The sequence below is a fragment of the Lygodium microphyllum genome, chromosome 16, assembly GCF_053477565.2.
Source record: "Lygodium microphyllum isolate KBCC chromosome 16, Lygodium_microphyllum_v1.1.10, whole genome shotgun sequence".
NCBI lineage: Eukaryota > Viridiplantae > Streptophyta > Polypodiopsida > Schizaeales > Lygodiaceae > Lygodium > Lygodium microphyllum.
In genome coordinates, this window is record NC_141150.1 from 46,719,391 (window position 1) to 46,743,950 (window position 24,560).

Here is a 24,560-nt window from a genome sequence, read left to right on the forward strand (position 1 = left end):
CAACCGTAATTTGTAGCCATAACAATCCCACATTCCACCCTACTCATACGACATGTAGAAGCAAAAGTTTCCTCATAATCTATGCCCTTCTTTTGCACATAGCCTTTTGCTACCGACCGTGCTTTGTACCTGTCAATTTAAAAACCCGTTTTGTGCCAATGGCATTCTTACCACATGGTAAATCCACAAGATCTAGTAAATTCACAAGATCCCATGTAGAGTTAGTAGCAGTGGAGTCTAACTCATCCTGCATGGCTTGCATCCAACCTACATCTTACTAAGCTTCATCCAAGAAAGTAGGCTCATCATCCAATAGTGAGCTCATAAACACATGCCATCACAATCTACTTCCGTATTATAAGCCAAATGTGTCCCCCACCCTTCTAGTGTGCTGAGGTAAAGGAGCATCCATTTTACTCTCCTGGAGAGTTTGTAACAACCATCTTGGGATTGTTTTAGCTACATTTACAACAACCCTTTCATTGCAGCAACAACTTGCCGTATTAAGTTTCTCCTACGATTTACAATAGGCACAGACTCCAAAGAAAGTGACTAAAGATCCTCCAAGATATCACCAATATCGTGGGTGGCTGGCATTTGAAATTGGTCATGTGAAAATCCAACATTTTCAACAAATATGGCATCCCTATTGACAAAAACTTTCTTCATGCATGAATCATACAAACAATAGCCTTTGCTCTCTAAACTATAGCCAATAAATATGCATTTTACAGCCTTATCATCATGCTTTCCATGAAGCTCTTTCAGAACATGAGCGCAACCAAGCACTCGAACGTAGTCAACCTTGGGTTTCTTGCCATGCTAAGCTTCAAACGAAGTGATTGTCTTCAATGTCATAGTGCACGATTCAACACATGATTTGCACATTGAATGCCTTCTAGCCAAAATTTATGAGGCAACCCCTTGCTTTTCAACATACAACAAGTCATTGGTCTCAAAAGCAAATATGTCTCAAAAGCAAGAGACACGTACTCCCCCCCTCTATCCATGCAATGTGTTTGCCACAAGATGTTCAAAATGCATGAATACATCAGATTTGGCCTTCAATCCCCCATACACCCATGTGTACCATGAGTAGTCATCAATAAATGTAACACAATAAATATGACTCCTAAGTATACATGTCCTCATGGAACCACAAACATCAAAGTGAATAAGCTGCATTTTTCGGACAACATATATTGCACCATCCTTTTTTAAGGCAAACCTGTGCACCTTGCCCAAAATACATCCCTCGCATGCATGAGGTAGAATCTCCACTAGAGGCAATGCATCTACCACATGGCACCTTTGAAGGGCAATCAAACTCTCAAAACTCATATGTCCATAGCAACATGCAATAGCTCTGCATTCTGCATAGCACGCAAAAGAGTAGTGACTGCCAAAGAATCATTAGACTATCTATCATATGTATCCGGCAAGAATAGACCCTTATACTAGGTGCCAAACAGCCTAGGTGCATAATCCATCTCTCTGTCTCTAACAATGCATTTGTCATACTCAAAGATGACCTAAAATCCATGCTTATTAAAAGCAAAGATAAACAACAAGCTCTTTGTAATGCATGCACAAAAAGACATCTAGAAGCATGAAATCAGAACCATCTGTAGCAGTAATAGTGACTATCCCAATGCCACATACATCATACCTATTGCTATTCGCACATGTAACACACTTCCCAACAAGGGCTGATGCAGAGAGGTAAACAAACACTTCCTGAAAGTGATATACTTTGATACTCCACTATCAAAATACCATATTTCCTACGTTTTAGTATTAAATGCTGAATCAGCCATAGAAGATAATAATTGCCTATGAGAAATGCATAATTCTCCTCCACAAAGTTGGCTGAAGCATCACCATCCATAGATTTGCTAGCTGATGTCTCTTGGACAGCCAAAACTAGAATTCTCTTTGGCCAACCTCTTTCCACATTTATCAATATAGTGACCGGGCTTCTTGCAATAATGGCATTTCCCCTTTCTTTTAGACTTTTCTGAGTCTTGGACAGCCTTGGCTAACTCTTTGCAGAGATGGGATATCCTGGCCTCATTGCACGCTGCAAACATAAACTCCAGTATGTCCCATGCCGATTTTGAGGTCTTACAAGACTGAATGTGCAAAATAATTACCCTTTTCACTAACAGGCAATCAAAGAAAGTGTCTATGCATCCTTCAAGTCCCATTTCCTCTCATCCATGGAAGGAGGGGGAGAAGGGGCAGCACCAACACCACCAACCTGTCCTCGAGCATTATGCTAAGGTGTCTGAGGTGCAATACCTCCTAGTCACCGCAAAACACCTATAACATAGTTCCACAAGTCTTTCGCAACAAGAAGGTTACGGAGCATAAAACTCCACAACGAGTAGTTGGTGCCATTAAGTTTTTCCTCCTGTGTCAGGACGCCAAGAATGCTGCTCTGATCATTATTCCCTTGACATGCCATACAGTCAATAATTCGCAACAAGAAGGTTGCGGAGCATAAAATTCCACAACGAGTAGTAGGTGCCATTAAGTTTTTCCTCCTGTGTCAGGACGCCAAGAATGCTGCTCTAATCATTATTCCCCTGACATGCCATACAGTCAATAATGGATAAAATTCTGCAGCCAAATACTTCAGTGTTGAAGTATAGTGTGTACTCCTCTGAGTACCAAAAATCCCCATGGGATTAAGAAACAAGTACCAAATTGTCACACAAACGTCAAAGTGTGCACAATGTCACCAAAATCAGCACTCAGCCAAAAAATAACAGCAATGCATTGCTGTACACTATTGTACCACACTTGCCTCGACATGTGTGCCCTCAAAAGTATATATTCTAGCACCTTAATGCCAATTCTCACCAAAATGTACTCAATTCCCCAAACTTTTCTGCTCAATCTGACTGTAGCAGCAATTAAATGCTGTTGTACTACTTGTTTCCTACCTTGAAGTGCCTATCAGGCAAAAGCCCCAAATTTCATCCTGAAATTTCAAATAAATGGAAGAAATTTATACCTTGCAACTCAAATTTCTGCAGAATGGCACCTTGGGATGTGCACAAATAGTGAACAACAGCCGGAATCTACCTCTTGATGCGTGTCAAAGCCTCTATGCCGAAAAGCCCCAAATTTTTTGCACAAATCGGGTAGAAATTGTGCAATGTCAAGTTGTTGAATGTTGATTCACATGTTGGGAGAGGAACTGAGCAAAACCCACAAATTTCGGATGCCTTGGGATACACGCACAGAGCTTGACAGCTTTGGTAACTAGAGCTGAGCAGGCAGCATTGCTATCAAACCAGACTGAGGGGGCGGCAGCAACCAAAATGCAAGTGATGGCAGCTGGCATGGAAGGTGGAGCTGGCGGCAGCACATGCTGCAAGAGGGGCAGGGCTCAGTGGTGCAGAGATGGTGCAAGCGGGGGCTGTGAGCAAGGAATGGCGGTGGCAGCGAGACTGGGAGAGGTAGGAGGCAGCAGCTCAGAGCAGGTGGTGCCCCTACAAGAGGAGGCACAGCCAGTCGAACTATCAGCTGGGAGCAAGAGGTGCACTAGGCAAGACCGCCCACAAGACAGCGCAAGCTAGGCATCCTTGGCTGGCGGGGCTGGCTGGGGTGGTTGCATAGATGGGGCAGCAGCTGTAGTTACACAAGCGTCACGGGGGCTGCTCTGATACCAAATGTGAGAGATCACAATCAACTATGGAGAAGAGAGAAACGCAAGAGTGACAATGAGTGAGCTGAAGCAAGAGAGTAGAGTGTACTTGCTGCACTAAACAATAGAGTGAAAGTACAACTCCAGTTTAGGTCATAGGTCCACCAAACCAACCTTCCACCAACTAACTAGAGTTAGGTTTATTTATTCTACAACCTAGTTTCACTACTTTAAGTTCCTAAGACACTAGGTGTACACCAACAACCTATGGATGAGACTGCCTATGCTACTTGCCCCTGAAGGAGTTAGGAAAAAGAGTGTGAACGAGAAGTCCCTCCACCTTCCGAGAAGCTTGTCGAATAGCATCAAGGTTCAAATGCCCATAGTGAGCATGCCAAAGCAGTCCAAGCTTGTGGGAAGACCACGCAGCAAGGGCTGTGTGTGTATAGAGTCCATGTAGGCCATCTAGTGGGCTGCGCGTTGATGCCTTTTGATCGTGATCCGAGCTCCCTAGGCATTTAAATTGTCATTAAATGCAATTGTTGCCCTTAGTGTCCTCGGCACTAAGTGGCACTAGTGTCCTAGGCACTAAGTGACACTAGGGTTAGGGTTTATTTTAGGGTTTCCTATGATGGTTAAATTGTTAGTGTTTCATTTTTTTAATATAAATAGACACCTTGTGCCTGATTAGCAAATAAGTGTGGCATTATTCAGTGTGATCGCCTTGAGCATCGTACTCTCTCTCTCTCATTAATACACTTCTTCTCATTCGTGATCGAGTATTGTTGTGCATTGATTAATTCTTTCATTCTCGTTCATTTTTTATTAAATTAATTGCACAATCGCTCCATGGCTGGGCCAACAATGGTATCAAAGCCACTTATCTTCATTGCCCTCACCATTACTCACGGTCTTTTGCCATCAGCCATTGCCATTGAGCTTTTCTCGCTCAGCCAGCTGTCCCATGAACCATAGCCCTCACATTGGCTCTATTTTTCTTAATTGGTGATTACACACCTAGTGCTACCACCTACGCTCACCTACTACCAGCTCCCGCCAGTGTCTACACCTCGTGCATCTGTCTCATTGTGAGAATTCAGCAATTCTACCCATCCCAGTCATTGCCCAGAAACGATTTAGAGCCACCCTGCTCAACCAACTCTACCTTGGTCTAAAGCGATGCAACTCTCCAATTGGTCCAAGACAAGGCGACACGCTATCCTACATGCTGTCCAACATGGCCCTGGTCACAATTGTCTACTTGCCCATCAACTGCCGCCTATCCTGCCAACAAACACTGCCGCCTCCAGGTGAACCTACAATCGTCACCTTTCTATCCAACACAATTTTGAGCTGCCACGTCATTACGGTGTTCTGCCACCTTGTCCCCCACAAGATCGACACATTTAAATCATTGTCTAAAAACATTAATCCACTCCTTCAAAAGAAGAAAAGGGCTAGTTCTCACATGCTGCCCTTCCCAAGCATATTTTGGACAAAAATTTAGGGCTTTTCTCATAATTCCTTCAATTTGCTCCACATCTTCACAATATTTGAGGCCCCCATCAACTCTGCTCAAATTATTCATCAAATAGAAGAAATTGGTTGTTGACCTTCATCAGATTTGGAGCTCTTTATCCAATTGGCCAATTTCACTCCAGTTTTATTACCAAATTTGGGGCTTTTCAAAACTTTGGCATTCTTCATAGACATTGAAGCACAATTCATCACTGGGCTCGACATTCAACATCTTTCAAGTAAAAATTTCACAAAAATTGTCGAACTCCTCTTCAGTTCCCGACAAGTTTTGGGGCTTTTCGCCATTCAAGCTCAATTTCACCTAATATCTTCGAAAATTTTGGGGCTTTTTTGAAATTCATCAAATTTCATCAAAATCTCAGCTTAATTCACCTTGAGGCATGGCATTCAGCATTAGCTGGCTGGGGAAAATTTTTATCCAATTTCTTCAATTTTCGAGTCAAAATTTGCAGCTTTTGCACAATTCCACCACCGAGGTGCCCGAAATTTGGCATTTTTACCTCAATTCATTTTCTTGGCCCTTGACGTGCTCCAAAGTCATATTATTTGGCTGCTGGCTCTATTTTTTCCCAACATTGAAGACAAAATTTTTTTTTTCCCAACATTGAAGACAAATTTAATTATTTTGGTGTATTATGGGGCGAATTTTCAGTATATTCTGCTGTTGCCACTATTGGAGCACTTTCAGCCATTAATCTCTGATTTCAGCATATTGCTGATTACCGCCTTGATCAAGTAATATTTTATTTCTGAAAATAATTATTTTCTACACATTTTTCTCTCTCCTCAACAAGAAAACAACAAGAGAAATTTATTATTCTCCATATTATTCAATGTCATTGAGGCAGACAGCATCTCTTCTATCATTGATTTATTATTATTCAAGCATTTATTCTCTCTCTTCACTTGGAAATTATTATTTTATTGATCATCACTCATGGCTGACAATAATAATGATTTATTGGGCATGCTTGGCACCAACAACAAGCTCAATGGCACCAATTACCCAATGTGGGCTTACATGATGCAACATGTTCTTATCGCAATAATCTATGGCATATTGCGAATGGCACCGAGCAAAGGCTGGCTTCTCCAACATTCGCATCACCTCCTACCTCCACATTGCGAGGTGGCTCTCATAATTCCCAATCATCTTCTTCTTTGAGAACACCTCCCACTCAAGATCAAATTCGATGGGATGGTCGCGATGCCCAAGCACATGCCAATTGCTTTATCCATGAAGAGAGCCATCATTCCACACATCCGATCATGCAAGACGTCCAAGGAAGCATGGGATAAGGTTGCATGTATATCAGGTGCACAATGAAGTGCACATTGCTTACCTACGTAAGCAACTAGAAGATGTTCGCATGGAAGGAGGAGGTAATATTGATGCCTATCTCATTGGCATCAAAGATCTTTTTGAGCAATTATTAAATATTGATGAAGAAGTTCCTGATAATCAACTTGTTTTCATCACTCTTGATGGTCTGTTGGAGTCATATCAAGGTTTTGCTACCACCTTGCAGTTGGTAACTATGGGTAACCAAGTTATCTACAATTTTGAGCAGCTTGTGTCTCTTTTGTTGCAAGAAGAACAAAGCCGGCTCAACTGCAATGCTACCATGGCGATTAAACAAGCCTTTTCCACCCACCCTCATGGGTAACCCAAATCAAAGGTAAAAAACAAGGCAGCTGGTCAAAAATCAGTAAACTTTCATACTAGTCATCCTTCTTCTACCACCCCTTCAACATCGAAGACACCCTTCCATGAATGCTGGTCCATCCTCTTCCAATCCCTCTAAGGGTACATTCACCAAACCTAAGAGGTGTAATTATTACCAAGAGACAGAGCACGACATCACTGAATGTTGTAAGTACATTGCATCAGAGAAGAAGAAAAAAGAATCCGGTCTTGCTTTTACACATGAAACTACGACCTATTCTCAATTTAAGGATTATACTTTTTTCATTCATTGTCACTATAATCCTTCTATTCATGATGCTTGTTTTTCTATTACTGATGTGGCTTCTACTTGGTATTTCGACAATGGTGCATCTAAGAATACCACATCTTGCCGAACAATGCCTCTTATGCAATTAAAGGCATTAAACATGTGCGAGTTGTCTCCATCCTAGGTACCCCTTTGGCATTGCATGATGTTCTCTATGTGCCTGGCATCAAGAAGAATCTTATTTCCATTTCAACCATTGCAACTTCAGGGTTTTGTGTCATTTTTTATGGCCCCCGATGTGCAATATATCATGATCAACTTTCTGCTTCCATTGTCTTGACAAGCACCCCTCACTAAAGGTTTCTATCATCTTGGTACTTATGTTCAGCAACTTGCTGAAAATCCTATTAACAATGCCTTATTAATTAAGGAATCCTTTTATGATACAAATTTCTGGCATTGGAGGCTTGGTCACATTAACTGTCGAGGATTGATGAAGCTCCAATCAAAGGATATGGTGAAAGGATTCTCATGTTCATTCGCCATCTCTTTTGCATCTCCTTCACAATGATATTTGTCATCCTATATGGACCAAATCCATTGGTGGATTTCTATATTTGGTCACATTCATAGGTGACAAATCCCGATTCACGTGGATGTATGGGCTGAAATCTAAGTCTGAAGTCTTCTCTTGCTTCAAAACTTTTTTTGCCATGGTAGAAAACCAAAGAGGCTTTCGCATTCAGACCCTTTGCACTGACAAGCAGGGTAAATATCTTTCCAAACAGTTTTCAGAGTATCTTGCATTCTGAGGTGTTCATCATCAACGTACCGCTCCTTAATCCCCCCAACAAAATGGAGTAGAGGAATGGAAAAATAGGTCACTTATGGAGATAGCAAGATGCATGCTGAAGAGTAACAATTTACCTAATTCTTTTTGGTTTGATGCTATTCCATGTGTTGCTTATGTTTTAAACACATAATTTTAAATTTGATTTTATATATATATATATATATATATATATATATATATATATATATATATATAAGAGTGAAAAACCCCATTTCCCCTGTCTTGCGCACAAGTGTGGCGCAGGGTAAAGAAATTTGCAGTGCCGAGAACAAACATAAAGGGGGGAGCACAAGTGGGTTCCACGAGACGTTGGATCCAATGGTATGCATTTCAAGGTGAAAATCAAGTAGTTGCCTAGACACATAGGGCAATGAGACGAAAAATTCACAAAAAATTTAGTTCAAAAAGATATGGAGATTGGATTGACATGTAGAAAAAAGAAAAAGTGGACAAGACAACATGGGAAACAAGATGGACAACATGAATGATATGCTCGGCATGAAAAACATGTGTTCACATGGAAAAATGGTTTAAAATACAACAAAAACGTTGGAGCCTAGTTTTAGATTCACTTTTGATGATGGTAGCACATCATTTGATACTACTTTATATCAGCAAGTTGTTGCATGCTTGATTTATATCTGTCACACAAGGCATGATCTTCAATTTGTTGTCTCCCAATTGAGTAGATATATGCACAGCCCTTTAGTACTTCATTGGCGGACAGTGAAGCCTGTCTTTTGATATCTTAAAGGCACCTAAGATCTTGGCCTTTTCTACAAGGTTGATTCTTCACTCCCTTTGAATGGATATTCAAATACTGATTGGACTGGATGTTCAAATTCTCCTCTCTCTCATAGTGGCAATTGCTTCTTCTAGGGTACATTTGTTTATTTGTTCAATAAGAAACAAACTACAGCTGCTACTTCTAGTTGTGAAGTAGAGTACAAAGCAATGTTCACAACCACATTGGAGTGTGTTTGGCTCCCGCAAGTTAATTGCAGATCTTCATGTGCACCAGACGACTCTGACACTTATCTACATGTCAGAGTGAAGCAATGCAAAAGCGAATGACCAAGACAAAGAGTGAATAGAGAGAGAAGAAATAGAGAGAAAGAGAGAGTGAAACACAAAAAATCTATAGTGAAGAATGTTGTATAAGGATAAAGAATTATACACAAGTGCAAAGAGAGTATCTGCATATGTCTCCACCTTGAAGATCTCAGTCTCCGTCAGCCCCAAGGGCAGTCTCCACGGTCTGTAGCCTAAAATCCATGGGACACAACTAACTGAGACTGTGGAGACAAAGTTTAGAAATAGGCTGTAAATAATGGCCAGAAAAATACAGGTCAGCTGCAACTGCTACAATCCGACTACAGGCCACGTGGCACATAGCCGACTGCCTACGACGTGGCGCCTGCCTGTTTGGGTGATGACTAGCTAACACCCCCTCTTAGATCTTGGACAAGGCATAAGGCAGAGTGATCTGGAATGTCGGCGAAGTAGAGCCACGGGAAGTGCCTTCGTAACCAAATCTACAAGATTGTCCTCGGTCTTACGGTATTCCACATTGATGATCTCATCCAGAAGCTTCTCCCTAATGAAGTGGTACTAGATCTCTATGTGCTTCGTCTGGGCATGGAATACGAGATTCCGTGCCAAGGCAATGCAACTCTCATTGTCGCACTGCAAAATAGCAGGACGAGTCTGGGGGCAACCAAGCTCCTCCAACAATCCCTGAAGCCACACAATCTCACATGTGGTGGAAGACACAGCCCGATACTCCGCCTCAGTCAAAAGTAGGGCTACCATGGTCTGCTTCTTGCTACTCCAAGAGATAACACCTACACCCAAGGTAAAACAATAGCCTGTAGTAGACCGCCTATGGTCCGCATCGCCAGCCCAATCCAAATCACTCCAACCTACAATAACAAGATTGGAAGCACCTCGACCTACTGGATAGGAAATCCCTAGGTCGGAGGTCCTCCTCAGAAACCGTAGTATCCTCTGAGCAACCTACCAATGCACCTACTGAGGTGCACTCATGAACCCCAGCCAAGAGACCTACAGCAAAACATAGATCAACCCGTGCGTTGAGGAGCCAAATCAACGATCCAATCAGTTAGCGGTAGCAGGTAGCATCCGCCAAAGGAGAATTTGAGTGTGAAGTGGCCTTTCAGTTCGGATCCATAGGAGTAGAAATGGACCGACAATCCTCCATCTCCAAAGTTACCAAGAGCTCCTGGACATATCTCTGTTGAGAGATGAAAATCACCCTCTGAGTCTGATAAATCTCGTGGCCCAAAAAGAAATGAAGAAGTCCTAAATCCGTCATCTCGAACTTTTGATTAAGGCTACCTTCATCTCTTCGACCTTCTGGGCATGGTCACCTGTAACAATCAAGTCATCAACATACAAAACAAACAACACGTGACCACCCTCGGAAGTGTGCACATAAAGCTATGGATCGGCCCTAGAGCGCCGATATCCCAACTTTGCCTAGAGAAACGAATCAATCTTCTCGTTCCAAGCACGCGGAGCCTACTTCAGGCCATCCAAGGCTTCTTCAACCTGTAAACCTTCTCATTAGAGGAACCAAAGCCAGGAGGCTACTCTACATAGATCTCCTCCTTCAAATCACCGTTCAAGAAAGCCGACTTCACATCCAACTAAAAGACGGGCTATCTCCTATGACCCAACCAAGGCAAGAACAGCACGGATCGTCACTATACGGATAGTGGGGGCAAAAGTATCATGGAAATCAATACTTGGGCATCACCATTCAAGAAAGCCGACTTCACATCCAACTAAAAGACGGGCTATCTCCTATGACCCAACCAAGGCAAGAACAGCACGGATCGTCGCTATACGGGTAGTGGGGGCAAAAGTATCATGGAAATCAATACCTGGGCGCTGAGCGAAACCTTTAGTAACAAGGTGAGCCTTGTGCTTGTCTAAAGAGCCATCACTATGGTACTTGATCTTGAAGACCCATTGGACACCAATCACCTTCTTATGAGAGGGACGAGACACAAGGTACCAAGTGCCATTCCGCTCAATAGCATGCAACTCGGCTTTCATCGCTTTCCGCCAATGATTAGACTGTAAAGCCTCCTTCACGTAGGTAAGCTCTCTATCCTACATAACACAGGACATCAGACAGTAGTTAGAGCAAACAAGCTCCATAGAATGTGTCTGGTGCCTCCATGACCTTCGCGGTCCATCTTGGGGTTGCCACTCCTCAAGAACCCTCTCGATCCCTAAATCTTGGAGCGTGTCACGGGCCCAATGAGGAGGAGGCCAGATCTCACCTCATCAACACTCTCTATCTGCTGAAGTTTCTAGAAGGTCCACCGACAACAAAGAAGCAATCAATGAATCTGGTGATTGGGAAATAGGCTCCTCATCCGAAGAAGAGTCCTCAAGAGACACAGGCTCGAGAGGAATAGTCGTTGGGGCCCAGCTATCACCGGGATCTCCAAGAACATGGTGGTTCTCACCCCCCCCTTTGGGACTAGAACCTCCACGAACCAAACGTCACGGCTCATGTAGACATCCCGCTTAACAAGATCATACAATCGGTAGCCTTGAGACTGCGAGCTATAGCCCACAAACACCTGTCTTTTGGAAGCCACTTCAAATTTGTCACATTGTGGCTTCGAGATGTGAACATAGGCATCACACCCAAAAACCCTGAAATAAGAAACATCTGGCTTTGACCCAAAGTACGCCTCATAAGGAATTATACCAAAAACAACGGAAGTAGGGGAACGATTAAGGATGTGAACTGCAATCGCCACAGCCTCAACCCATAGACACTGAGGAATCTGACGATGCTCCATCATGGTACAGGCCATCTCAATCACACTGCGATTCTTCTGCTCCAAGATGCCATTCTCGTGAGGGGTGTTTGTATTGGCAAACTCCTGGTGACTACCAGGATCTGCACAAAAACGAGCAAACTCATTAGAAACAAATTATCCGCCCTTATCCAATCGTAAGGTCTTCAGCTTCCGCCCCAATCGGTTCTCCTCAAAGAGCAACCAATCCTTAAAGTTGGAAAAAGCCTCCGACTTCAGCTTCAAGAAATAGGCCCATGTCATCCTGGTGTAATCATCCACAATTAGCATCAAAATACAAGCTCCCTCTAAGGGACTCCATCCTCATTGGTCCACAAAGATCGATATAAACAAGCTCCAAGGGTGTTGAAGACCGCCTCGAAGCCTTGCTCGGAACAACATCACAAGTCTACTTTCCACGGATGCAAGATACACAGGGCTGTTGGCTCACCACAATATCCGACAAACCTCGAACAAACTGATCCTTAGACGCCTTCCAAAGGTAATCATAATTGAGGTGACCAAACTGAGTATGCCAAAGCTCAGATTGAGTTTGAGAGATAACAAGAAGAGAAGTCAAGGCAGAAGAAGACCGCAACTTGTAGACTCCATTCTCCTCATAGCCTGAAGAAAGAACCTAACTCGATCCTCGATCAAGAATCCGAAAAGAATCCACATAAAATTTGACCAAAAGGACGAGGGCACAAATCTTGTGCACCAAGAGAAGATGATACTCCAAATCCGGCACATAAAGTACCTCAGATGCATGGACACCACCACGTCCATCTGGAATAAGATACATGTTGCCCTGTCCCTGAATAGGAATAGACGAACTATCACCAATGAGAATCTGGCCATGGGAAGGCTGCAAATAAGTAACACCTGCTGAAGGAGTCATGTGCCGCGAGGTACCACTATCAACAATCCACTCCCAAGTGAATGGGGTCATTGACGCAGTATCAAAAGCTGTCAGGGTCGAATCCTCAACCACCTCCAAATGGAGGAAAGCAGTTGATGAGTGAACAACCACCGCTCCGAAATCCTTTGCAGATTTCTCCTTCTTCTTCTTCTCCTTGTCGGGGCAATCCTTCTTCCGATGACCTGTTTTGCCACAAATGTGACAGATAGACTCCTTGTCTTTGTCCTTCTTAGATTTGTTCTCCTTCTTTTGGTCCATCCCCTTCTTCTGAGAGGATTGACTAACCAAAGCCTCAGATTTCAAAGCATTGGTTCCTTTCAGTTGCTCCTCTTGGTCCAAGACCATAGGAACCAACTCTTCCCACCAAAGAGTCTTAGACCGCCCTGAAGCAATCAAGGCGGAATAAAACCATTGAAGCGAGGCGGTAACTATGAAAGGACAGTTATCGCCATGTCTTCAGAAGTGATCACCTTCCCTGCATTTTGAACCTGCATCTAACGCTGCCTTAGCTTGTTGATATGCTTCCGCATGGATGATGACTTGTTGACACTCATGGTTCGCATCTCCACTTCCAAAGAGACTCGCTTCATGACGGTCATCCGATTATACATATGATCAAACTCCAACCATATCTCCCTAGCCACCCTCAAATGCTCTATATGAGAGATAACAGTTACAGTACATGAGAGAAATAAAAACGAGTGAATGTGAGCATTGAGTTTATCCCAATGTGCCTGAGCCTTTGCCAACTCCACCTTCTCACTGGAAGAGAGTCGGGACTCATCACACAAAGAAGGATGATGGATAGCCTTCGTAACAAGCTCCGCCAAATCACAGGACTCCAATATGGCAAGCATCATGACCCACCAGATGCAGCAATTCTCACCATCGAGCTTTTGATCTGAAGGAAGAGCGGGTAGGATAGGCACCTTCCGGTCCATGATCGTCTGAAACTCTATCTCAGCCTCAGAAGACATCTTCACCTACAATGTCTACACAAAACACAAAGAGCAGCCCCCTCTGACTGTAAAAATACAACCTACTAGGGCTATGGTTCGCTTGTCCCGCTCCTTCACCCACCGGAGGAGATGAAAAGGTATAATCTGCACTTGAAGGCCCAAAACACAGCCTTCTTCCTTCTCTAACGGCAAAAAATAGAAACAACTTCAGCAAATCTTCTATTTTCTCGCACACCCACATTCGCCTCAACCTTGTTCTAATGCACAGCCCACCTAGTCGCACTTGAACGCTGAAAACGCAACCTTGTGTCGCGCTGAAATCTCCTCTTCAAATGGATCCAAGTCAGTCCTTCAGTGCTCTGATACCATGTCAGAGTGAAGCAAAGCAGAAACGAATGACCAAGACAGAGTGAACAGAGAGAGAAGAGAGAGAGAGAAAAGAGATAGTGAAACACAAAAAATCTGCAGTGAAGAATGTTGTATAAGGATGCAAAATTATACACAGGTGCAGAGAGAATATCTGCATATGTCTCCACCTCGAAGATCTCGATCTCCATCAGCCCCAAGGGCAGTCTCCATGGTCTGTAGCCTAAACTCTAAGGGACATAACTAACTAAGACTGTTGGAGACAAAGCCTGTAAATAGGCTGAAAATAATGTACAGGTCAGCTGCAATTAATGAAGCCAACTGCTACAGTCCGCGACTATAGGTCACATGGCACCTAACCGAATGCCTACCACATGGTGCCTGCCTATCCAGGTGATGACTAGCTAACACTACACTGACAACCAGAGTGCTTTGGCCATTGCACAAAACTCAATGTTTCATGCCGCACAAAGGATATAGACGTTCGTTACCACTATGTTAACGAGCGGATGTCAACTGGAGAAATAGAATTATCTTACATACCCACTGAAGACAACTTGGCAGATCTTCTCACAAAGGCTCTTCCTTGACCAAAGTTCCAAGCTTTTCCACAAGCCTTAATCTTGATTCTATTTGCTCCATGGTCATTAAATGTAGTTGTTGCCCCTAGTGTCATAGACACTAAGTGACACTAGGATCAGGGTTTATTTTAGGGTTTCCTATAACAGTTAAGCCAATAGGGTTTCATTTTATTATAAATAGACACTTTGTGCCTCACTAGCAAAAAAGTCTAGCCTTATTCAATGTGATCGCCTCGAGCGTTGTACTCTCTCTCTCATTAATACACTTCTTATTCATAATCGATTTTTGTTGTGCATTGATTAATTTTTGCATTCTCATTCATTTTTCATTAAATTAATTACCCAATTGCTCCACGCCTGAGCCAACAATCCACCGTCCTGTGTACCTATAGTCAAAAGATGACGTACCAGCGAGACAGTAGGGTTTGAGAGGATGAACACGGAGTGAACTCGGCAAACATGGAGAAGAGAAGGGAAGAGAAAAAAAAACTCTGATGAATGGAATGATGAAGTTTTGAATCATTGAGTGAATGTGATACAAGGGAACAAGGGTGTCGTAGCACAAGGAAGATAATAAAGACAGCCACAAATCACGAACCACAATGTTCTCCTGAAGGGGTGTGAGGGTAGTGGAGAGGCTGGAAAGAAGAGGTGACAGATTGAATGAATCAGCCGTGAGGAATTAATGAGAGAGTGGCCTATAAATAGGCATAGTCAGTTTAGGATAGTGCCCCTTTTTGGAGCTGCAAACCCTAAACGTGCCCTAGTACAAAGATGATGAAAACATGCAATGCATAGGAGGAATGTCGGACTTTGTGTGGTGCCGATAACCATAAGAATATGCTTGTACTCAATCTCAGGAGGTGGCTCCATGCTAACCAAGTGACCAAGGCAAGAAGAGAAGAGAAGGAAGAAGATGTAGAGGATCCCTGAGATCCAAGATTTCCACCGGAAAGGAAACCTGCAGTAAAGAACACTATACAAAGTCAACTAGAGAACCCGAAACTCAACCTAGGGAGATAAACCACTAGCTCCGTGCATCCATGCTGGAAGGAATACGAAGGCCTCGTCACCAAGTCGCGGCTGAACCTTCGAGGTCCCGATCTAGGTGGTACCTGAAGATCCTGGATATCAGTAAAAGAGATGACTGGTCGAAGACAGCCACCCCAAGAACGTAGAGGATGGGTAAAGAACTTCATGTGGAGTAGGTTCCCCCTCTAAGTGGAAGGTGGAGGGGTCCCCGCTGAAGTCGAAGAAGAAGTAGATGCCCCCGCTGAGGGCAAAGAAATAACACCCCCCTCTGAATCCCCCTCTGAAGTAGATAGGGAATCCAAAAACTCATGGATCACGGACTCCGAAATGTCTGATGACAAAGGAAGTACCGCCGGTCGTGCCGAAGAAGGTATCTAGGATGCTGAAGAGCTCCCAAAGGTAGCCTCTCGAACCTGAGTAGTCGAGGGTGGGGAAGGGTGGGGCTCAGAATAAGCAAGAGGTGGGCAATAGTCGAAGTCTCTCAATGGAGCGGACTAGGTAGCCGAAGAAAAGGAAGGAGTCAGCAAACACTGTCTCTCAAAGGAGTGGACTGACGAGGAGACAGTATTAAACAATCATTGTCTCTCAATGGAGCAGATTGCAAAACCGCAAGCCATCGTAGCCACTGTACCCAAAAATAGGTGGGAGAAGACTGCCGCTGGTATTGCGACGATCTCCAAGAGGTCATAGCGCCAATCGATCCTCCATATGCTGAAAAGAACTTAGTGCGCATCCAATGCGTTTGCCTTGAGCATAACACTCTGATAGCCGATGCAGAGCAATCTCTGTGGCCCAAAAAGAAGAGGTGGCACAAGGAGTGCCTGGTGGAAAATGCATAGACTCCGAGGGGTGGGGAGCAATGGTCGAAGTCGGCAAGCATCGGTACTGTGTCCGGTGATGCCACAGTAGGAGCACCCAGTAGTAAGGTCATCTATTGGTAAAGAAGCCATGGATACCAATATACCTTGTTGAAGAAGGAAGAGGTCAGCCACTATGAACCACGAACCGCAATGTCCACCTCAAGGGACGTGAGGGCAGTATGAAGCACGAACCGCAATGTCCGCCTCAAGGGGTGGGAGGGCAGTGGAAGGACTGGAAGTGAGCTGCCAGTGGGAGGAGGATGCAACCAACAGTAAGAGGTTGCAACCAATAGAAAAACGCCGGTAAGGAGAGAGAAATACTAAAAACGCAGGCAGCACGTGAGAGAGACTAAAAACGCAGACAAGACAACCTGCAAGAGAGAGAAAGACTAAAAACACAGGCAAGACAGACAGCAGGAGAGAGAAATACTAAAAACGTGGGCAGGACAACCTGCAAGAGAGAGAAAGACTAAAAACGCAGACAGCAGGACTATGCTGACATGGTAGGTTGTACCGCAACAGGTGTATACAGGAACAGCAGTCACCTGGCTGGAATCAGCTCCAAACTGCATAAAGAGGGCTGGAAATCAAGCGCCAACTAATGGAGACAACAATTGATAGCTTCAGCTGAGATGTCCTCCGTGAACGGGGTGCGGGCAGCAAGCTGAAACACCTGAAATCTGCAAAAACGAGATTGTTTTCTGAATGGAGAGTGATCAGCAACAATCACTTTGCTGTAAACAGCTGCAAACTGTGGGTGAAAGGCTAGAAACAGGCACCAAACTGTAGACGACAGCAAGGGACAGCTGAGACTGCGATGTCCTCCGTGAAAGGGGTGTGGGCAGCAAGCTGAAAACACTTGAAACCTGCAAAAAACGAGATTTTGATGCAGCAGAAGAAAAAGAGAAGCGGATGCCAAACCCGCCACCGGTCTTTGCCTTCATTAGAGAGTGGAGGATCTTTGCCATGCTGTTTGAGCAGATCTAGCTCTGATACCATGTCAAAAGATGACGTACCAGCGAGACAGTAGGGTTTGCGGGGAGGAACACGGAGTGAACTCGGCAAACATAGAGAAGAGAAGGAAAGAGAAAAAGAACTCTAATGAATGGAATGATGAAGTTTTGAATCATGGAGTGAATGTGATACAAGAAAACAAGGGTGCCATAGCACAAGGAAGATGATGAAGACACCCACAAACCACGAACCGCAATGTCCTCTTGAAGAGGTGTGAGGGTAGTGGAGAGGCTGGAGAGAAGAGGTAACGGACTAAATGAATCAGCCGTGAGGAATGAATGAGAGTGTGGCCTATAAATAGGCATAGTAAATCTAGGATGGCGCCCCTTTTTGGGACTGTAAACCCCCGCAAAAACGCAAGCTGCGAGTGAAGGGTGAAGGGTTTCTCAACACCTATCCATAGAGCAACTCTTAAAGATGCATCCTCCATTATGACTGCATCTGGGTAAAGATGACTCCAGTACCTAGCTATGTAAGACCATAAACAAACAAGAGGTTAAACCCCAAATCTGGTACATTGAGGACTTTGGCCGAAGAAATATACCGACGGGTAAGAGGGGTATAGTCCCCACTCCTCGCACAAGAACAGAAGAGTTGTCACCAATGGTAATGGATCACCCTCTGGATCTCATGTCCTGAAGCCAATCCAAACAGTAAGTCATGTGGAAAGAAGCCCCACTATCTACGAGCCAAGGCTTTTCCTTAGAAGAAGAAGCAAGTGTTATATCCTCCACCTCAAACAAGTGTACGAAGACAGACTCAGTGGTAGCGGGTGTGGCCATCGAATCCTTGGATCCCTCCTTGGGCTTCAAATGGGAGTACTTCTGCTGTCACCTCTTCTCAAGATGAGTGCCCTTGCCACAATGGGGGCACTTAAGCTACTTCTTGAAATCCTTGGAATCGTCCTTCTTGTTTCTTAGGCTAGGGCTTCCTGTAGAAGATAATGGCCAAAGCAAGGAGAGACCAGCTATAAATAGCTATAGACTACCAAATCTAGCCAACTGCCATAAATGGCCCAAAATCTGGCCGACCTGCTGTAAATGATCATGCAGCTGCAATAAATGTAGTCTGACTGCATGAGAAAATCCAATAAATAGTGACATATCATCCTAGACAGTCCGGAAGCAGGTAGGCACTGGCAAGCGGTGTAAACTGACTAACAAACATAGGAAAAGAGCCTAAAACGGCAAAAATGTGCACTAAAATGCTAGAGCTCCCATGTCTCTATCAGAGTCTGACAAAAGATCACAACAGGGAGATGACAAACTGACAACACTAAAATAGGCAGGCTAACACAAACTAATAGCTTGCTATGCGTGAGCATATTGAAGTGGAGATGTGTTTCACGGTTATCTCACATTGTCACTAAGTTGTTGAAGCGGGATACAGCACTTCTACTTCATTTCCTGACATTGTTTCCATCACAAATATTTCAGTGAGAATCAGCATTCATCAACCAAAAAGCAACGGCAGGGGGCTGCATTTCTCTCTGTAGAGCAACAAAGAATGTTTCAGCCAGAAGAGGCTGCAAGAGTTTGTCCACTAGTTGATGGCAGCCAGGGCAGCTGATTTCTATCAGCAAGAAGCAGCACAAGGCCATGAATTTGGCAGGCGAGGATAAGGCTATGATTTTCACAAATAATACAACAAGAGGCAACATTGTCAGTTTCATGCAACAGGAGGCTGCTTCAGTCAGGACAACAAGCAATAGTGGTGTTTTAATAAGGTAGAAAGAGTCGTGTGGATGCATTTTCCAGTCAAGGCAGCAAACAGCCCCATTCCCATTAGTCAAGGCTGCTTCAGTCAGGACAACAAGCAACAGTGGTGTTTTAATAAGGAAAGGTAGAAAGAGTCGCGTGGATGCATTTTCCAATCAAGGCAGCAAACAGCCCCATTCCCATTAGTCAAGAAAGTGAGGTATGGGCGGATACACTAGGGTTTATAGAGAGAACTCCAGTATACAAATATGACTAACAAATAAACTCAAAAAATTGCAAATGAAGATTGAGAGAAGGAATGAATGAATGTAGGAATGACCTCAATGAACGAAGTATGTGTGGCATGTGATACTAAGGAATCCTAAAGGCGCGGAAGGCTGGCCACTGCCCAGCAGCCACTCTCTCGCATTGCAGCAGGCTGAAGCATTCTAAGGGAGTGTGTCATACTCAGACAGATCCCATACACAGCAACCAACTAAAGCTCAATGGCCAAATATGATGTAGGCAATCTAGATAGCAACAATGGCAGCAGAAATTGCTAAGCACAGCAGTCGCAGAGAGTGCAGATGTAACCAAGGCTGAGGAAATGCAGTGGACTGCAAAACATGGCAGCACGCTAGCTAATGAGGTCACCCAGCAAAAAAACTGCAGCTGTAGAATAGAAACCAGTAGTATGAGAACCTGAGACTGCAAACGCTGCTCTCTGTTAGGTTGCATGGCAACAGAAAGGTGTCGCTGGGGGTGGAACAGCCAAATGCAGGGCTGTATGATCCAAAGCAGCTGGCTGAAAACGCGATCAGCAGCAGATGATGTCACCTGACCATAGGGATGACCACCAGCAGCAGCATACAGTCACATGGCACTCCCGCATGTGAGGATGATGACCATGGGTCACGACTCACATGGGGTAGGCATTGATGGGGTCTGATGTCGAACTGTAAACACTAGATGATGATGATGATGATGATGATGATGATGATGATGGATGTGCCAAGGGCAATGAATGTTGGCGAGAAAAGTGAAGAATGCACAGTTCGTTCAAGATGATGCAGCCATGCTATCGATATTCGATTGTTTTTACATCTCTACTGCGCATAGACTCTCTCCAGCATTTGGAGACAGATGGTCCGAGCTACATTCGAAATTCTTTATTTGAGACAACTTTACAGGAGTTGGACTATCCTCAGCAGCAAGGAGCAAGCACATCAATATTCACTACAAACTTATTCTTGGGGGCAGATTAAGCAGGCAATGATCATCCTCAAGTAATTCCCGCCTGAGATAATGTAGTGAATGTGTTCACCACGGTTTTACCTCAGAGCAGCCTACTCCAAAGTTGGGGTTGGACCCCACCATTTAGCATTTTGAGAGGGGTGCTTCTTGTCTCACCTTCGCTGTACCTTAGTAAGCACCCTTTTCAGGTTCATCTGAGTTCCCAATTCACTTTCTGCCCAAAATGTGACTAAGAGGGGTTATTGATAAGAGCCAAGAAACTAAGGCCCATAGCATCGTGGCCAAATCTTGAAACTGTAGGGCAAATTTAAGAACAATAACCGTGCCTGGCCAGAAGTCACATGTTTTAACCATGCATGCTCTTCATTTAAATGCACTACCAAAAAAGCCGAAGATAATGATTCATGCACAATTATTTTACTAATTCTCAGCTGGTGATGCCACGGTGTTTTGCCCTTTTAAAGTGTATAACTTACACAAACCTTATTTGATAACAAACAAAAATGTGAAGGATGTCCATGCTTTTCATCACCTCGATAATTTCTTCAACTTTACACACTGTTAACATGTCCTTGACTAAAAGACAGAACAGTGCGTATTAGCTTGCTTACCAACATAGGGCTGGCAACATCTGTATTGGATGAATCAAACTCTGACAGCACATCAAATGCATGTAGTTTCCAATCTAAATTTGGAGTCACCATCACAGATGCTACACATATATTCCCATGAACCTGAAGAATTTAAAAAACACTATTCAGACAGAAATAAACACCATAGAACACATACATCACGTTGGTAAAATAGTCTGCATTACTCCTTTCTGAGCAATTAGCATCACTGGCATAAATTTCGTTTACTATTGAATCAATGTCTATTTCAGATTAAGCACCGTTAGCAGTTGAAAATGTATGGGGGTTGAAACCAGTAAAGCCAACAGTGTTACAATTGTGTGATCAATTTGCTCCTGATCTTTTGAGACCTTGGTGCATGGGTGTTGTAAGCCAGTTGACAATTATAAAAGTCTAGTTCATCTCGTTTGCTGGATGGTCTAACAAGCTGCAAACACTATGGTCCTCAAATATAAATCTGATCATTGATTGCATTCTGATCAATCAAGTTGCAAGCACATTTCCTCTTGTTCATTGAAAAAGAGCAGTACCCTCTCTGAATGTTGGAAAATCATGTTTTGTCCACTTAACGGTTTATACCCCTCTTTAACAAACTTGAGGGTATCTTTCTGGCTCTTGGCAGTTTGGTTCCATACAATTTTATTTGGTACCTTAGGCGTGTTAGCAGTCAGGAAAATATATCATCAACAGCAGGAAACGAACCTGAATAAATATAAACCACTAGTTTAAGAATCAATTCCACTAATTCTTTGCATTCTTTTATCTAGAATCCTGGAGATGCGTCTCAAAAGAAGAGGTTCAGCATTGATTAGTGCATTTCAAAACAGTGCTCTAATTAGCAAGTCAGAGAACTGTTCTAGAATGCTTAATATCCTCTTTCCCAGAGAACCAAGCACAGAAAACTGAGAGACGCAGAATATAACCACTTGCAGAGTCTTGCTTGATGAGCATAAGTTTCTGGATGATCAGAACTCCTACCTCACTTTTTTCTTTGAAAGTGCAAGGGTAATTGCATATGTAGAAATGACTTACAAGTTTACAATCATTGTTTAAGAAACTAACTGCCTTTGCAATCTGATGAAGTCCCCAAGCATAGTACTCATCCCTACAACATATTCATCCATTAGAAGAACATGACAAGATGCCAATTTAAAGAAATATTCACAATAAAAGAGAAGCATAGTTTAAACATTGTGCTATCTCTTATTCTCGCTGCAACACTCCCAGCACCCATAACCTTAATGAATTAAACAATCTTCAAATTATAGATAACCGTCATTCACTTGATTGCAGGCACATTGCTTCCTTCTGGAGATGCCTTGTCAAAGCAAAAAGCACATTCAGAATAACAAGAAAATCAGAAAAAAAAAAAACCTAATGGCTCCATTGCTCACAATAAGGCCCACCTTGCCGCTCATGGCTTTAGCCTCAACTATAATGAGACCTTCTTCCTAGTTCTCCATGTGGTATCCTCTTGGATGTTACTTGATTTGACCATTGTGCTTGACCTTCAAATCCATCATTTCCATGTTTATATAGCCTTCCTTCACAACCATATCTCATATGCGATTTATATGCAACAACTACCTCCCAATTTTTTCTCCCTAAGCTATACATCTGGAGACTATTAAGTGGAGTACAAAATGTGGTATGACAGGTTGATTCCTCCAGGGCCACAAGCTATGTGTAGTTGCATACATAGTGGAACTGCTGTCTCATGTGCTCTCCTTCATGCTTTGGATCCAATCCCAACGTTCTCTAGGTTCAGTGTGTAAATGATGTCTTGCAGTGTAGCTGTGCAGTGCTAGATCATGGCCTTGGAGGACTCAACCTGTCACACCACATTAGGTACTCCATTTGATAGTCTCCAGATGTATAGCTAAGGCTTGTTCAATCGGATGGGAACTAAGTGGTCTTTTCGTGAGGTTAATTTTTTAATAGTGCATCCAGCAAAGACAAAATGTTGGCATCAAAGCAAGAAAAGGTTTGTGGGAACTACAAATCAACTCATGAATCCAAAGGGTTGTTCTGTGGGGGGGGTTTTAGTCAATGTACAAGGAAGGAATATTTATCAAAAAACTATGGCATACCAAAAATAACATTGACATGGTCAAGGCTCATAAGTTGGAAGTCCAAGAGCTGATGGTACTGCTACATCAAAAGACCCAAACTTAGTATCATCTGATACCAGCAATCCACACGAGGGTCAGACCCTTCTCATAACGAACACGATAAGCTCAAGTCTCAATTAGTGATGAATATCGTATGGAGCTGCAATTTCTCCACCAACCGACAAAAAAGGAAATTATAATCATAGCTATTATTGGACAAACTTGTAACTTCTTAGCCATTTATACACCAAGTGAGCTTTAAAAGATCATGCATGCCAAATGCAATTTTATTAATGAAACAACCACTACAACTACTCGTATTAACAAAATTATCTTCCGATAAAAGTTCAAAAGAAATACATGAAGCTTCAACAATATTTACTAAAGCCTTACTTTGCCTCAATCGCCGCAAAAGTGGCTAGTCTAATGGTAGGCAACAAGCCATTGAACAATCCTTGCTACAAGTGACTTTGAGCTTAGCAATGACTCTTTGAACGATCCTCACCTACAAGTGACTTTGCACTTGTCATCTTTCTTCTTATGCAACTCCAAAGCCAGGTAAACGATTTCTTTGGAAACCCCCGTCAACTAGCTGCCCCTACTCATAGCCAATGTGTTATCGAATTTTTTTTAAACAACCTATACACATCCTCCAACGAGTATAACAGATTGCAGAGAACCTCAACTTGGTAGTTCGATGACAATCTAAAAAGATATCACATGTAGAGCAATACCTAAGGATCATCCAAGGTAACAATCTTTAAATTCTTATAAATGTGCATCTAAGCTCTTCTTCCCTATGTCTAGCTTACATAATTTATCAAAATTTTCAATCCAATCATTGGTTACAAAACACTTCCAAAAAACGGATTAAAAATATATCCATGTTTTCGGCTTGGGACATAGTCCCACCCACCAGGTATACCCCTTTCCTTCTAACGTGATTTATAACTTGAGTGATATCTAACTGATACAAATCAAAGTAATCCATCCCTTTGGCTAGCTATAAATTGATGTTCGTCTCATCACATTCCTTATTTTTCCCTTTAAAGATTAAGTTGGAATTAAAAAGGCAATGTCCTCATGGGCTGCAAGTACAAATAGAAAATGGAAAGTGCACATATCAACTAATTGTTGTTGCATGTCCTTGATTTGAGCTTGGAGAATCACCACTAGCAATGACCCTCCATAAATTTTGATAAAAGAAAATGCTTTGAGACGCTATCTATGCATGTATTCAAGTTCGAGAGAAACCCAACAACAAACATCTTCCATGTGTTGACATCCAAAAAGG

The 24,560-nt window shown here is 43.1% G+C and overlaps 1 protein-coding gene across 1 annotated transcript in view; it reads right to left on the reverse strand.

Annotated features, from left to right (window-relative positions):
* Positions 1 to 24,560, reverse strand: part of CTEXP (kinase family with ARM repeat domain-containing protein) — a 110,650-nt gene that overhangs the window by 36,543 nt on the left and 49,547 nt on the right. The window contains exons 4-5 of the mRNA XM_087695714.1: positions 22,188 to 22,260; positions 21,135 to 21,257 (exon numbers count right to left, since the gene is read on the reverse strand). Coding sequence (XP_087551840.1) covers positions 21,135 to 21,257; positions 22,188 to 22,260 — 196 coding nt within the window. The remainder of the gene's footprint in view (positions 1 to 21,134; positions 21,258 to 22,187; positions 22,261 to 24,560) is intronic.